Source organism: Theobroma umbraticum, unplaced genomic scaffold (assembly GCF_002168275.2).
Source record: "Theobroma umbraticum cultivar Fairchild unplaced genomic scaffold, ASM216827v3 scaffold_51.0, whole genome shotgun sequence".
NCBI lineage: Eukaryota > Viridiplantae > Streptophyta > Magnoliopsida > Malvales > Malvaceae > Theobroma > Theobroma umbraticum.
The window spans coordinates 6,315,479-6,330,244 of NW_018397260.1; the positions used below are offsets into that span (position 1 = coordinate 6,315,479).

The window sequence follows — 14,766 nt, forward strand, 5'->3', positions numbered from 1 at the left end:
AAATTATAATCAATTTATATTTTTCGTTATTTCAATTATCTCATTATTAATATAATCTAAATAACATTATTGTTTCAATAATATATCTCTAATTGTCTCAATCAATTTGGGTAGAGAAATTTTTAATATATATACACTTTTTATTCGGCAAACATTTCTTTTGTTCCATTTACTAAGGTTGGATGTTCTATTTGCCAAAAATTATCTTTTGGAATTGGGGAGTTGGTGCTTGGTTTCAACAATGCAGTCACCTCCCTTTTGGCTTATTGCTTTCAACCTTTAAATGGAGTTATTTAATTTATTTAATCAATTAAATATATATATATATATATATATATATGTAGTGAGTATATATCTACTGAAAGGTAGATATGCTAGAAAATTTGTCAATGTTATATTCTATAGAGTGACAGAAAATTAATCAATTTGCCTCTTGCCATTGCTTGGACGGCTAGACTTGTGAAGATCAAATAATATCCGGCTAGCTCTCAATCATCGAGTCTTGAGTCTGGTCTTGTATAGCTCACAATCAACCTTGAATCCAATATGTTTGCTCCAGCAAAAAGAATCCAAGTGTATTTAGCAGATGGAAGTAGAAATTGATCTTCTGTAAGTCATACAATTCAAGCTTTTTTATACAACAAAGAAGAGACAAACAATGGAAACAATCCAGGATGTTGAACCTGTCAAAGTTCACAAACAGTTTATATTTTTCTCTCACCTCATTGTACCTGAACTGTCTCGAGAAAGAGGAAGCTGAGAAATCCTAACTAAATTATCATTCCTAACACTGCAGGATCGTTTACAAGAGAAATTGAACATGCCCTTCTTCAAACCAGACCCGCCATCACTTTTAGCCAGCTTACCTTTGCTAGTGCTCTTGGTGCACTCCTTGTAAGCTGCCAAAAAGGGGTCATCAGACTTCCTAAGTCCTCTTCTTGAAGTTTTGAAAGGATGCTGAAAGGCACAAGGAGGAGGAGGAATTTTAACGCCATGGATCAATATCCTAGCACTTTCAGGTGGATATGGAGGTGACGGCAGCTTTTGCAGAAAGTAATCTTCTTTGGAGCCTTCTTGGCTTGTTAGCTTGCAAACCCCTGGCTTGTTCTCCCATGAGAAGGGCACGTTCCCTTGGGAGTGAACTATGCTCTGATTCATTTTTTAATTTCTAATGCTATTTTCTGATAAGAAACGATCTGATTAGGCTTTTTATAGCAAGGGGTTTTCTTGTAGCAGGTGATTTATGAATATATGATTGCATAGCTTCCTTGCATCATAGCATGTACGAGAAGAAAAGAAGGTGGAGATTAGCCCTGTAAACAGAACTTGCAAGGAAAAGCCAGGGAAGGTTGCGGATAAAGGACCAAGTCTTATGGGTCTACATCACAGAAAAGTTGACAAGTTGACAAAAAAAAGTTAGAAGGAAAAGTGAGAAAACCAGGAAGATTGACCGTGGTGACTGATTTATCTACATTCGTTGCCGCCTTTATAAGCAATTATGGCTCAATCTCGAAGACTAAAGACAGATTTGAAAGTTGAAAATTAGTGCAGAAAACAAAAAAGGAAGAGTTTTTGTTAATCTTTAATGCTCTTTTTTAGAGCCTAGTTTTAACACAGTCAATGTCTCCAACTCTGATGTACTGCACCTCAGCTGAACTAACAGCAAGCAGCCTAGCAGGACCACCAGACAATTTTAAATTTGCTTTTCGCAAGTGGGGTTAACATAACTTTTTGGCAGATTAAAATTCAATCAGACAGCAACAAAAAGTTGACAAATATATTGGATTGGCTTTAAAAATTGTAAACCAGTACAATCCAGACAACACTTTCAACTGGTAATTTGATAATTGCAGATCCATATTCCAAAAAATTAATGCCCACAGCATTACACCAATTGCATACATCGATCAATCATCTGACATGGGACTCACTGATTCAATCACACACACACACACACACACACACACAAGGCACGACTAATTTAGCTCTTCCTGGTTGCGTTTAACATCGCTTTGTCCAATCAATTTTGCATCGCCTCTGTCTTTTTCTTTCCGTTCTTCCTTGGGCTTTTCCTTCGAGCACAGAGACACTCTTACCACATTATCACCGCGGACACTGCACGAGTACTTACATGAGAGATTGCACATGTTCTTCTTAGTCCTAGTCCTGCAGGCATCATTTTTGTTATCAGTGCCCAACTGACCATTGATGGAGTGTTCTCTGCATTTCCTATAAGCTGCTACGAAAGGGTCTTCCTGCTTGTTGAAATTGCCCTTCTTTGCTGCACTTCTCGGCAGAGGCTGAAGCTGGCATGGAGGAAGAACACCCTGCAAATCATCAACACAAAACCGAGCACTCTTCGACAGGCGTGGAGGAGGGGGTAAATTTACTGATATATGTCTTAAATCAATGCTGCCCTCTTCGTGTGTCACCTTTGAGACGCCAGGTTTGAGCTCCCATGAAAAGGGTACATTCACTTGGGAGTAAACCTCGTTGTGACTCATTTTCTTTTGATGTTGGGGTTGGTCTGGAATCTAGATATACTAAGTTAGGTATAGTACTACTCCCTTCAATACGTGCTGATCGTCTGCTTTATGCCTTTCAACATCTGATGTTCCTCAGAAAGAGTGTTAGCTTTTAAACTAATTAAGCAGAGTGGACAAAATTTTTATGTTACAGAAAAGGAGCCTAGCGGCTTACAGGTTTACGTCAGGAGAGACGTAGAAAAGCTGCTAATGAAGTTTATTAGAAGGCTAACCTAACAAACTTGAAATGGCCAAATTCAGGGGACGTCACGGCGCCCTCGTGCACATATATAATACAATCACGTAGCCTTGTGCCCTATGCAAGGGGCTTGCATTGAGAGACTATGACCTGTATCAAGACGATTGGCTCAAGGATTGCTGGGGCAACCAACATCTCTTTGACAGCAGCATCTCCGCTAACACTGCCACTTCTGGTTTTACCATTCTTAGTATACAGATTAATTTTTATGTACATGGCAACTAACACAAGGATCTTGATTAAGATTTCCATATTGGCCCCATGAAATATATATTATAACGTGTAAGTTGCTACATTCCTCTCTGGTTAACCTTTGTTCCATACCTTGACAAGGAGGGGGCCTGTTGATTAAAATAAAGATGGGTATTGGCATTCATTTCCCTACCATTTTGACAATGACAAAAACTATATTTGGCAATCTTAACACCCATCTCTTTCTGTCTCTCCGTCCTCTTTGCTTTTAAAACCGGCAACTACATACGGTAAAAATGTGCTTGACTTTAGCATAAATGATTTCTTATTTCCTTTGTTTATCACTGATTAGAGTTGGTCTATAAATATATAATGCTACGATCTAAATATTTATTAACTTAAAGCATTTCAATTTGTTGGTGTATTTTTAAAATAAAAAAATTATTTTTTAATATGAAAAGTTTTTTTAATTCAAAAATTACGAAATAATTAAAAAAATACCACAAATAAAAAGTTTAGACGTGAAAAATTATCTTTTTATGTTGAAGTTCAAAAGTTCCATCTTATAGAATAAGTGGTTGTTCTTTCATAAAGTAATATGAAAGGTTTTTTTTTTTTCATATTGTAGTTTACATAGGCCTTATAAAATGAATAATTATTCTTTCATTAAGTGACTATTGAAATAATATTTTTATTTAAAAGTTATGTCTTGTAAAACGTAAAAATATACTTAAGATAAAAATATTTTGATGAAAGAGTTATGTATAGGAAGAAACACTTGCAAATCTATCTAAAGTATTTGTTGTTAATCATTTTGACAAATCAAAATAAAAACAAATCAAGAGTCAAAAAATTAAGAACAAGAAAAGTATTGTATTCTGAAAATTAGCATAAACTCTTAAATTTTCATTAACTACAAAAGCGTCTAAGTTCTTTATAATTTACTTACTGCAAAAAAAAAAAGACTCGAATAACTTTGCAAACATACAGATGTATTTAGTGGTTTACTTTCGTAAAATGTAAAATAAAATTAGACATTAATTTCATTGTATTTTTAAGACTATTTTCATTATTCTCTTGGCATATTGAGTGGTGGAGTGAAATAATAAATTTTAAAAATAACATTTATTAAAAGATTTGTTTTAAAAGTCAATTTTATCAATTCTTTTAATTCTATTTAAACTCTATCAACACGAACCCAATTTTCATAAACCCAAAATATACATGCCATCTTTCAAAGGAAAAATTTTAACAATTTTTTGAACTATCTTGCAGGTTTTGAAGATGTTTTAAAAGTGGGCTTTTCAAAACATATGACAATAAAAAAATACACATGATCTTTTTTCTTTCTTAAAATTATTAAATCTCAGATTTTCATTATCATGTCACCATCCAATTTCTTTGTCGGTAAACCGAACATGTTGTCATCCAATTATTATGTACTTCTAATACCCAAAACGAATTTTCAACTTATAATATATTCTTTGCTTACAGAAAATTAAGAAATTTGGAGAGGGTTGATCACCATAAAATGCAAATACCACAAGCAATCGTATTATATATACTAGTACAAGAGCTGATGTGTGATTTAGTGTACAAAATATGAGATGATAATGTAGCAGCAGCCATATGAAAGAAAAGTGGAATTATTAGTAATAGTATTTGGTAAACAACCAAGATTTGTAGACTTAGGACCAAATGAATATTCTTTCACCTAATTAATTAAGTTTAAAGCAAATATAAACAATTGTGTAGTAAACTGAATTTGAGTAGCCCATCTTTTATTACTTGAAACAAGGGGCCTATGGCTTAAAGAAAGAGAAGTGTTAGGCATTACAAAGGTTATGGGCTACATCCATTAAACGCCTGCTTAGATTGGCCTGAAATAGATTTTAAAAATACCCGAATGAACCATTAATAACCCGGAGAGGATCCGGATTATCGCGCCCAACGCAAATGAAAAGGGAACAAGTCCTTTCCCCTTCTCCTTCATTCCCATGTCCCCCGTTTAGCCGTTTAGGTATTCTTTTCCAAAACTACCCCTAGGTTTTTTCATTTACCTCCACACTCCACAGCTCTGCTCCTCTTTAACAGCAAAAAGAGAACGAAACCTCCAACTCCGACGACTTCCTCTCCTATTAGTTTCTTAATAATTTCACACAATTTCTTTTTCTTTAAATCCATTTATTTAATCTCTTGTAATTCTTAATTGAACCGGGTGAACATGGCCGGATCCGGAGCCGGAGAAGGCCCGACGCTGATAAAGCAACTAGCTGCATGCGACAAGTCGACCCGAGACAGAGCCGTACGGTCTCTCCTCAACACGTGGCTTCCTTCACAGGCCGAAGTCTCCGATGAGGAGATGAAGAGACTCTGGAAAGGTCTCTTCTATTGCGTTTGGCATGCCGATAAGCTCCCCTCTCAGTCCGATCTCATTGAAAAGCTGTCCTCGGTTCTCCCCAAGCTCGAACCCGGTCTATCTCTCCAATATTTTTCTGTTTTTCTTCTTACTATGCGTCGCGAGTGGACTGGGATTGACAAGCTAAGGTTAGACAAGTTTTACCTCTTAATTCGTAGGTTTTTGAATTGCTTTTTTGTTATGTTGAAGAAATGGTCGTGGGATTTGGATTTTACGCGTCGTTCGATTAGGGTTTTAATTGATGGAACCTTTTTAGCTGATGATAAGTTTCAAGGGAATGGCGTTAATTATCACATTGCTTCAATTTTTCTAGAAGAAATTAGGCCGTTTCTTCCGGTAAAGAAAGAGGTCGTTGAGGTTTTGTTGGAGCCATTTGTTGGAATTATGGGGAAAGTTGGTGATAAGGTTTTGGTTGGAAAGATTAGAAGTAATGTGTTTGATGTGTTTGTTAAAATGGGGAGGAGATTCTTAGAACTTAGGAGGTCTGGGGATGAGGTCGATGAAGGTGAAGACTTGGTTGTGTTGGGGACTATTAGTTTGCTGATGGGATTCTCTACAAAGTTTTACGACTTGGGTTCTTCAGCAGATTGCTGTCAGGGAAATAGGAAGGTGGTGTTAGGGTTACATGAGGAATTCTTGAAGTTGGAGAAGGATTTGACGCTGTTGGGTATTGATATTTCGATTCCTGAGCCTAATGAAGGAGGTGAAGAAGATGAGGTGCCAGAATTGATACGTATTGCTAGTGAGACAGAAGTGGATGGTTCTGATGGTGTTTCTGAGCCGGCTGAAGTTAATGCTAATGGTTCTGCCAGGAAGGCATTGAAGAAGAGCAAGAAGGCCAAAAAGGCGACTCGGGGCAGTGGTACAAAGACTAAGAAGTGCAAGAATGCTGAATGTAGCCCTGCAGATCAGGAGAACGATGTTATGGTACCTGCACAAAGTGTCAATTCTAGTATTGAGCAGAATGGTGATGGACATTCGATAACCTTTACTGAATCAGTGATTTCGAACCTTCAGCTGCAGTTTGAGAAGGTTGCTGCAGAAGTGGGCTTGGATGGTGATGTTGCTAGTGCCTGTGATTTGCCAAAAGTGAATGGTGCTGTCTCCAAGAAGAGAAAGAGAGTAAAGAGTGTGGATGAGCAAAAATCTCAGAATGGGGAGCTAACCAATCAAGGAGATGGTGAAGGTGGTGGAACTGCAAAAACTGGTGAGAAGAGCACAAAAAGGGTAAGATTCTCAATGAAAAACAACTTGGTTTGGAAGCCTCACAGCCCTTTACCTCCCCAGAGTTTGAGATTACCGCCCTCTGTTACTCCTAGAGGAAGTGCACTTAAGAAAGGGATACCTCCAGGTCCCATAAGGGAAGTGCCTCCTTTGACTAAGAAGGTAAAGAAAGCTAAATCTGTAAAGAAGGCCCGAAAGGTAATAAAGAGCATGTACCCTCTTGTCAAACGCACAAAGAAGTTGAAATCTGTGTCCTCTTAGCAGAGTTTGTTTTGTGAGTTTGTTCTTTCATGGAAAAAAATTTAACATGCTTAGTCGTCAAAATTTTTCAGAAATTTGGTATTTGTTGTCTTGTTACAGTTTAAACTTTTGCTCACATATGGTCTTTTACTTTCTAGACCTTTTGGTCTTTGAATTGTGAAGTTGATTGTGATGACAAGGTAATTTATCCATGAGTGAAAGACAGACCTTGGGTTGAATTATATTCTTTGCTTTCTGATGGATGAGTTAGTGATACTGGATTGATAGTTTTATTTCTTTGCTCCTCAAATTTTCTAGCATTTCTGTTCCTTTTATGCTTCTCTTATTTTTGGGATATTATTAGACTAATTTTGAGATTGAGCTATTCATTGTGCCTATGCATTCTCATTGCTAAAAATTTGTAACCCTTCGCCCATTTTTAGGGCATGTAACCTTTCCTGGTCCATCCTGTATCATCATTGGTCAATTTCTATTTCCTATTCGTATTTATGTTGTCTCCATTTTCACTCGTTCATACCGTAGGATTTAATTCTAATTGAAAGTCGACTCTTCTATTCTGAACGGTAATTTTGAATTGTGATCAAAGTCTGATTGGAGTACCTCTAATGCTTGGCCAAAAAAACAAGGTAGTAAGTGATATGTCCATGCCCATCTGTAAACGTGTGACGAAGATGTTTAAACTATGAAAGGGCAAACACCTACACCTTGGTTTTGGAGTTCAATATCATTCCCTGGTACAAGCGGCATGTTGCTTAATAGTTAAATATGATAGTGGTAAGCGGTTTCTAAACCCCCATGCTGATAATCGACGGTGGCCCATCGCATTATTGCCAAGCCCGCTGCACGTGGTTGTCGCTTTGCAACCTGGGCGCCATGGGGCCATGGGCCTCATCCATTTGCAAAATGAACCAATATTATGTTCAATACCTGTGAATCTGTGATGATGGATCCGACTGTTCCAGAGGCAAAACGAATATCCAGACAATGTGACATCCGCAACTTTCTGTTTCTTTTTTCAAAATTTTCCTTCTCGATAACCAGACGAGTCTAATAAACCATGAGAAAATAGAACCCGATGGCATAAATTTGCTTCTTCTCTGCTAAGCCCGTTAAGAGGCTAAGTTAAGGAGGGCTTTCAAGGCTAACTAATCAAAGCTTTAACAGCGCCCAACAGGTCTACAGCCTCTCTGCTCACTTTTCTTTCAATTCATTTATACACTACTAGTACTAGACATCTATGATTCTGTTGTTATAGTTAACATTATGGTTTCTCTAAGTATTAAAGTTTAAGGTAAAAGTCGAATAGGACTGAATGCTACCGCCAAAGAATTTACACCCACAGAATACAAGCACCGATATTCTACTCTTCTATTTATTCATTTGATACATGAAAATTATTACCATTCCATGGGCTCTATTTTTTCTGATTCATCTAAGAAGACCTACCCTCAACGAGGCTGTGGAATTTTGGTTCTTAACTATTTGAAAATGGAAACCGGTGGGGTGTCCTTTTCAATTCATGTATAACATCAGACTGTGGGGTGAAACTTTTCATTCTTGAAAAATATGGGTAATGGTGCCTTTCATCTACTGATTCTTAAGAACCTATTCAGTATTCACATCAGCGAGTTCCGGTCAATTGAATTTGTATGATTAGGATCATGAGAACTAGATGGCCCATGTCACTAGAAAGGAGGAAAAGTGATTTTTTTTTTTTGAATTTATTTAGACTGTCAGCCCCAGATATAAAGCTAGTTTACAAATTTTTAAGGAACAACAAATGTTTGATTGTATGTTTTCAGAAGGAGTTGGGTGCATGATCTGCACAAAGCATTTCCCTAATATGCTTTGTGATAGTAATTAGCAGCTCCTTGGAAACAATTTTGATGGTGTTTAAAGCACTGATCAGACAACAAGAGCAATGCCAGTGGCGAGGATTAGGCACGCCTCCATTTTTAGTTGTTTGGTTTGGAATTTCATATGCTTTTCTGACAACTCAGGTGATCCTTAATGATAGTAATCAATAAGTTAGGTAAGAAGATTTTTAATGTTCTGGGCACTGGTTTTACATGTGCCTTTTGTTGCTACCAGCAGTTCAGCTTCAGCTCTGTAGTTGGGTGAACCAGACTTCTTATCGTACACTGGTGAAAAATGCAGCAAATCAAATGAATTTCCTAATAAAATCTAGAGCCTGGCTCAGTGTTGCGTTTATTTCCTTTGGAAAAAAACCTATGCATTGCCAAGGAATGGCATCATTTTTTGTATTACAGACAAAAGGAATATTATCTTCTATGAAAGGTTGCATTTTAATGCTTGTATCTTGTGTTCTTTATGATCATTTTCCATGAACACCTCCCATTCTTGTCTGAGACAAATAAATAATAGCTTGAGCAGTTGAGCTTCAACTCTGTCGGTGGGTGAACCAGACTTGATACTTATTATAGACTGGTGAAAATTACAGGAAAATAAATGAATTTCCTACCACAATATGGTGCCTGGCTCAATGTGGCCTTTGTTTTCCTTGCAGAATTAGAAAACCTATGTGTTGTCAAGGAATGGTATAAATTTTTGTATCATTGACAAAAGGAACATATCTTTCATGTTTCATCTATGAGAGGTGGGATTCAATGTTTGTGCTCTCTTAGGATCGTTTTCCATGAATATTTCCTATTATTGTGTGAGGCAAACTTGTAATCTTTGAAATCATGAGACAAATAAAGGAGAATGACTGGTTAGGTTATTTGAGTAAATGGGTGAGGGAAAGCTTGATCCTTTCTATCCAGTACTGTTGCAAATTTTGTTTCTTTGAAATAAATCAAGTCAAGTGGAGAACTATAACCTAATTTGGATCTTAATGAATTGCTAACATATTGTATAATGTGTATTTTGCAAACAACAGTTCATTGACCCCGTGATGGAAAACTGATATGTGACCCTTATGCAGAAAGAGCTTTCAGTACCTCCTATGAAACAACATCAAAAGCACACGTGTGAAGCAGACAAGTTTCCCTTTCTCAACTTGATTTTGTGCAGAGGTTGGTTTTAATTTGGTTATAACCAGAAGTTTAATGACAATGATTATGGGATCTCACCTTCTGCAGACCACTGTTGGATACTTGGATAGGTAACCCAAAGGAAAGTAACATTTCAATATTGTTGCTAAGTTTTGACTTAAAAGGGTTTCGATTTCCATGACAAGATAACCCAGGAAATGAGTACCTTCTGCTAGGCAAATTGCCCGAGGAGACATACTTAAGCCACGGGGCCAGGCTTGTAGCTCTGAATGGTGGAATACAGATTATGTTCTTATGGAAGACATGGAAAAAGACACTTTATAGTTGAGTTGCCTTCTGTCTTTCTGCTTGACCGAACAGAACTTGACTGTTCTTACCTTTAGTTAAACTCAAAAAATTCCAAGTTCACTGTATATTGAACTTGTAACCCTGTCCAGAGTGGTACAAACGACCTATCCGCTGCCATACTCACCAACCAACCGCCATGCTCACCAACAAACTATGTTGCCAACTCAAGTCAAACAAAACATGTGCATGTAAAGCTGAAAATCAAAATTTTGGTATCCAACCATACTTCCACGATTTTAGACAAACTGCCTTTGCCTAGCTCCTTATAATAAGTCTAATCTCTAATCTTTAGGAACAAACCACGGCTAACAAGTACAAATTACAAAAAACAAAGAGATAAACATACTAATTTAAGCTTTCATAACTAATTGTTCCATGTTTGTCAGACATAAAATTCATGCTTCTATTTCATTCTTCTTCTTCTTCCACAACCTAGGGACTTGTCGGTAGGAAAAGTGGTTACAAAGCAGGTAAAGAGGAAGAATGGACAAGGGTTGAACCAAGGAGGTCATTGCAAAGGCTAGCGCCTTCATGAGTCTTGTTATTCTCTGCTCTAGGGCTGCTCCCTGCACTGCTATTAGAAAGAGAGCCAAAGGTAGTCTTTTGTAAGACCCCGGTAGGAGATGATCCTAACCGAGGGCTATTATCCCAGCCCTCAGTCATAAGGTTAAGTGCTGACGAGTTCTTGCAGTCTGCTGTGCTGCTGTTAGTACTGTGCAGTACCTCACCAAGAGGACCACCCATGGAAGTCTCCCAGGTGATAGGAATCCAATTTGCTTGCCTCTGGTTTGGTTCATTAATAACACTGCCCACTCCCAATCCCATGTGTATTGGGTCAAATTCACGTGATAATCTGAGAGGCGACAGAGTTACTTTTTCATTGTTTGGAGAGGAAGTGGAGGACATGAAATCTGAGGCAGCCATAGGTATGGATATGGAAAGTTGAGTCCTGTCCGATTGAACATCAACTTCGGGCCAGGAAATGGCTGAGCGATCAGACTGGCTTTTAGGCCAGTCATCCATGAACTGGCGAAGGGAATGCTGGGATTCAGTGTCTTGACTAGTAAGATCATGAGAAGAACCGAAATTTCTGCACTTAATCAGGGAAGAGCTTTTATGGGAAGGGTTAAGGAGTGAGTCAGAGGAAACAACTCCAAACTCATTTCTTGAGTTGTCCTCATATGAGATCTGCTGCTTCGGAATCAAGAAAGGACTTTCTTTAGATTTTAGGTCACCGGTGGGAGATATCATGGAGAGTCCCGGTGCAGTATCATGCATTCTTTCACCCACGGTGTCTTTGTTCAGAAGCAACCTGCAAGAGCAATCCATCAATGACTAGCCAAAATATGAGAGTACAATTATAGTAACAGCCAAGTTTTACACAAATGTTGATTCTCCAATACTCATCGCATTACTTGTAAAAACAAGTTTCAGTAACAGGTATAAAACAATCTTTTTAAAAGAAGGAACCTTTGCTAACAACAAAATCAGAGCAGTCACTGTCAGGAATGCAGAAGATAAGTAGATTCCACTATTATTCTTCATAAAGCAATGCAAGATAGGGGTAAACAATGTGCAGATAGCAGCAGCCTACCACATCAAGCTAAATGTTATCAACCGCAGCTTACAAACAAGGAATAAATGCTACGTGGATAATGCTATCACCTGTTCAGTGGGGCTGCCGCAGAAAGATTAGATGCACCACCAGGCTGCAAATTTTTGAAGTGCTGCTGTGCAATGGCGAGGCTGTTGGACTCGCCGCCGCCACTGGCTGGCCCTACCACCGATGCGGAAGAGGATGAGACCGTGGGCATCAGCTTGGTGGTAGTGACGGTGGTGGCTGCGGCGGAGTGGCCAGATTGACCTTCCACAGGCTTTCTTGAACGATGGCGGCCCCTGTTCATATGCCGCTCACAATATTTCTGGTCGGCAACCGCATCTCTAGAGCACCGCCACTTCTTTCCATCTGTTCTACGACACCGTCCTGGCTCTGGATCGGTGTTATTTGAGAACCCCAGATGAAAAGTTCCCCATCCCACTTTTGGAACATCACAAAACAAAACAATGAAACACCCATGTCAATGTAACACACTAACAAAACATATTCCAAAATCTAACTACAAAACAAATGTACCCAAGTTTTCAGTGGAAGATGCTGGCCTAAGCTTGCTTGCCGGTGCCCTTTTTTGTTAGCTGATCCATGTTCGGTACATAGTTTTTTTTTTTTAACTTTCTGCCTTATTGGAAGAACCTTTTACGAATTTTACCTTGATATATGTAAACACATTGTTTTAACTTTAAAAAGGCCGGGAGAAGTTGCCTTGTCGCTTATGGGGACCAAAACAAATGTGGCAATGTGCAATAGTTGAAATTTTAAGTGCCGTGACAGTGATGCTTTTGATTGAAACAGATTATGAAGCAAGTCAAGTAACGCGCGCTTATTGCATTTGCATTTTCACTTAGCTCAACAGTTTGCTTCTTCTTTTAGCCTGTGTTCAGAGTTAAAGAAAAAATAGATAAAAAGAAAACCGAGAAAGTACTTCTTGCCCAATAAGATAAGGGAGGAAAATTACAGCATTTTCTCAGCAGAAGAATAGAAAGTAAAGTGCAGCACTAGTTGGTGCCCCCATTCCCCTACCCAAATCTTTCTGAGAGAGAGTGAAGAAAAATTTGCTGCAACTTTTGCATCAAACATGGAAATTATGTGGACATTTTAAAATGAAATAAAGCTTGCTTTTCTTGTTTCTCTAACAAGAGACAGAACTTACATGTATTGGGTCGAAGGAGTCCACCAGAAAAGCTAGAGAAATCAGCAGAATCAAGGGCTTTTCTTATAGGAATGAGAAGATTAGATGGAATAGGAACATTTGCAGTTATGTATTTGTAGATCAAAGCCTGGTGTTCCAGCTCCATCCATTGAGATGGAGTGAATGGTCCTCTAGCTCCTGCTAACACCCCATGCATGTTTGCACCATTAAATCCTCCAGTGTTGTAGCCTGAAACAAAAACAAATAAAAATAGGGCTAAAAAAAGATTGGAAGGAACAATATGAAGGCAGAAAAGCCAAATTTAAAAGGCCTTCACAGCAGCATAGTGGAAATAAAAAGGTTTTTAGTTTGTACTCTGGTGTAAAAGGAAAAAAAAAAGGATATAGAAAGACGTCTGGCAGGTAACCCAGAAATCATAACTTGTCTTCAACATTTAAGGAGGCTACAAGAGTCAAGGATTTGTTGTCTTTGATACAACAAGAAAACAGAACACAAAAGGAAGATAGAAAAGGTAAAAACAACATAAAAGAAACAACCCAAAAACAATCAAGGATGGAACCTTTTTGGCTCTCTCACTCTTTACTATACTCTTCTTTCCGGTCGTGTACATGTTTTTCTTCTTCTGTTTCCTCTAGTTACTGTTTGATTTAGTACCAAAAATATTTCTCTCCAATAACAAGAAGATGATTTTTTAAGCAGAGGAAAAATAGAAAAGCCTCACTTTTTATTGACAAGACTTAAAACAAAGACCACTCCAGGATTTCCATGAAAAGACCCTTCAGCAGAACCATGGAATCAAACCAGAGAACCAATAACAAAACATGTCTAATCTTTGCAACAACTCACAAGCATGCATTAACCAACAGGGCAACGGCCATTTTCTCCATTCATTTCCTCAAATGATGTTGCATAGGCAACATTATAAGAACCTTAGCATTGCTTTAATATGTATACCTGTATTTCTAGTATAAGCAGGTGATGTGAGGTGAAAGTAAGGAAATGTGACATTTTGGGAGCTCCTATCCACTGAAAGAGCTTCTGATTTGGGAGCAGAAAAGCTCAGCATTTGCTGCTGTTGTTGTCCGTCAGAGAAGATAGAAGTATTAGATCTCAATAAAGTATTTCTCTGCTGGAGCAGCATTGCTTTGGAGGCTGAAAAATCATCAATTTTGGCCAGTTTAGAACTCCTCCAGTCATCTTCATTATTGCCAGATCTTTCTTGCTTGAGGAACCCAGATCCGTACCACTTCTGCTTTGTCTCAGGATCTGAAGCAAGAGAAGCAAGACCAGTAGTTGTAGTCTCTGAACCCACAAACCCCTCTAAACCCACCACCCCAAAATCCATATAGAAAAACTCACTACAACCTACCACAACTCTACACTCGAGAAAGGAAGCATTGGGTTATTACTAGTACTAAAGACAGGAGCTTGGAAGGAGGCAAAGAGGTTCATTTTAAGTATTAGGCGCTATGGTTAAGTTTAGCTCGGACTCAAACCAGACTAGTTTCCTTTCAAAGATTTGATATTTGAGTAAAAAGATAAAATAATTGGAGAGACGAAGAGAGAGAGAGAGAGAGAGAGAGGCAATGAGAACACTAACTGGACAAACTAGTACTAAATACCGCTCTTATATATATCTCTCAGACATACTAACAAAAAAAAAGCTGCCTTTTTTTTTTCTTTAACATGATAAGAAAACCTCAGGAGTAGGAAGAGGCCACCCCATGGCTTAAGCAACGATAGCTTTTTCCCCCTC

At 38.1% G+C, this 14,766-nt stretch overlaps 3 protein-coding genes across 3 annotated transcripts; 1 reads left to right on the plus strand and 2 right to left on the minus strand.

Moving 5' to 3' along the window:
• Positions 1-2: 2 nt before the first annotated feature.
• Positions 3-1,345, minus strand: LOC110417148 (uncharacterized). The gene is made up of 2 exons (XM_021429380.2): positions 722-1,345; positions 3-607 (listed from the first exon to the last, which is right to left on the minus strand). Exons 1-2 carry the CDS (start codon positions 1,156-1,158, stop codon positions 580-582), a joined length of 465 nt encoding a protein of 154 aa, XP_021285055.1. The 5' UTR covers positions 1,159-1,345; the 3' UTR covers positions 3-579.
• A 3,611-nt stretch (positions 1,346-4,956) lies between these two features.
• Positions 4,957-7,101, plus strand: LOC110416597 (ribosomal RNA processing-like protein). Its single transcript, XM_021428618.2, has one exon. The coding sequence runs from the start codon at positions 5,201-5,203 to the stop codon at positions 6,878-6,880; it is 1,680 nt and encodes a 559-aa protein (XP_021284293.1). The 5' UTR covers positions 4,957-5,200; the 3' UTR covers positions 6,881-7,101.
• Positions 7,102-10,411: 3,310 nt separating this feature from the next.
• Positions 10,412-14,766, minus strand: LOC110417127 (growth-regulating factor 1-like). The gene is made up of 4 exons (XM_021429355.2): positions 13,965-14,766; positions 13,011-13,238; positions 11,908-12,280; positions 10,412-11,554 (listed from the first exon to the last, which is right to left on the minus strand). The coding sequence occupies exons 1-4, from the start codon at positions 14,353-14,355 to the stop codon at positions 10,702-10,704; spliced, it is 1,845 nt and encodes a 614-aa protein (XP_021285030.1). The 5' UTR covers positions 14,356-14,766; the 3' UTR covers positions 10,412-10,701.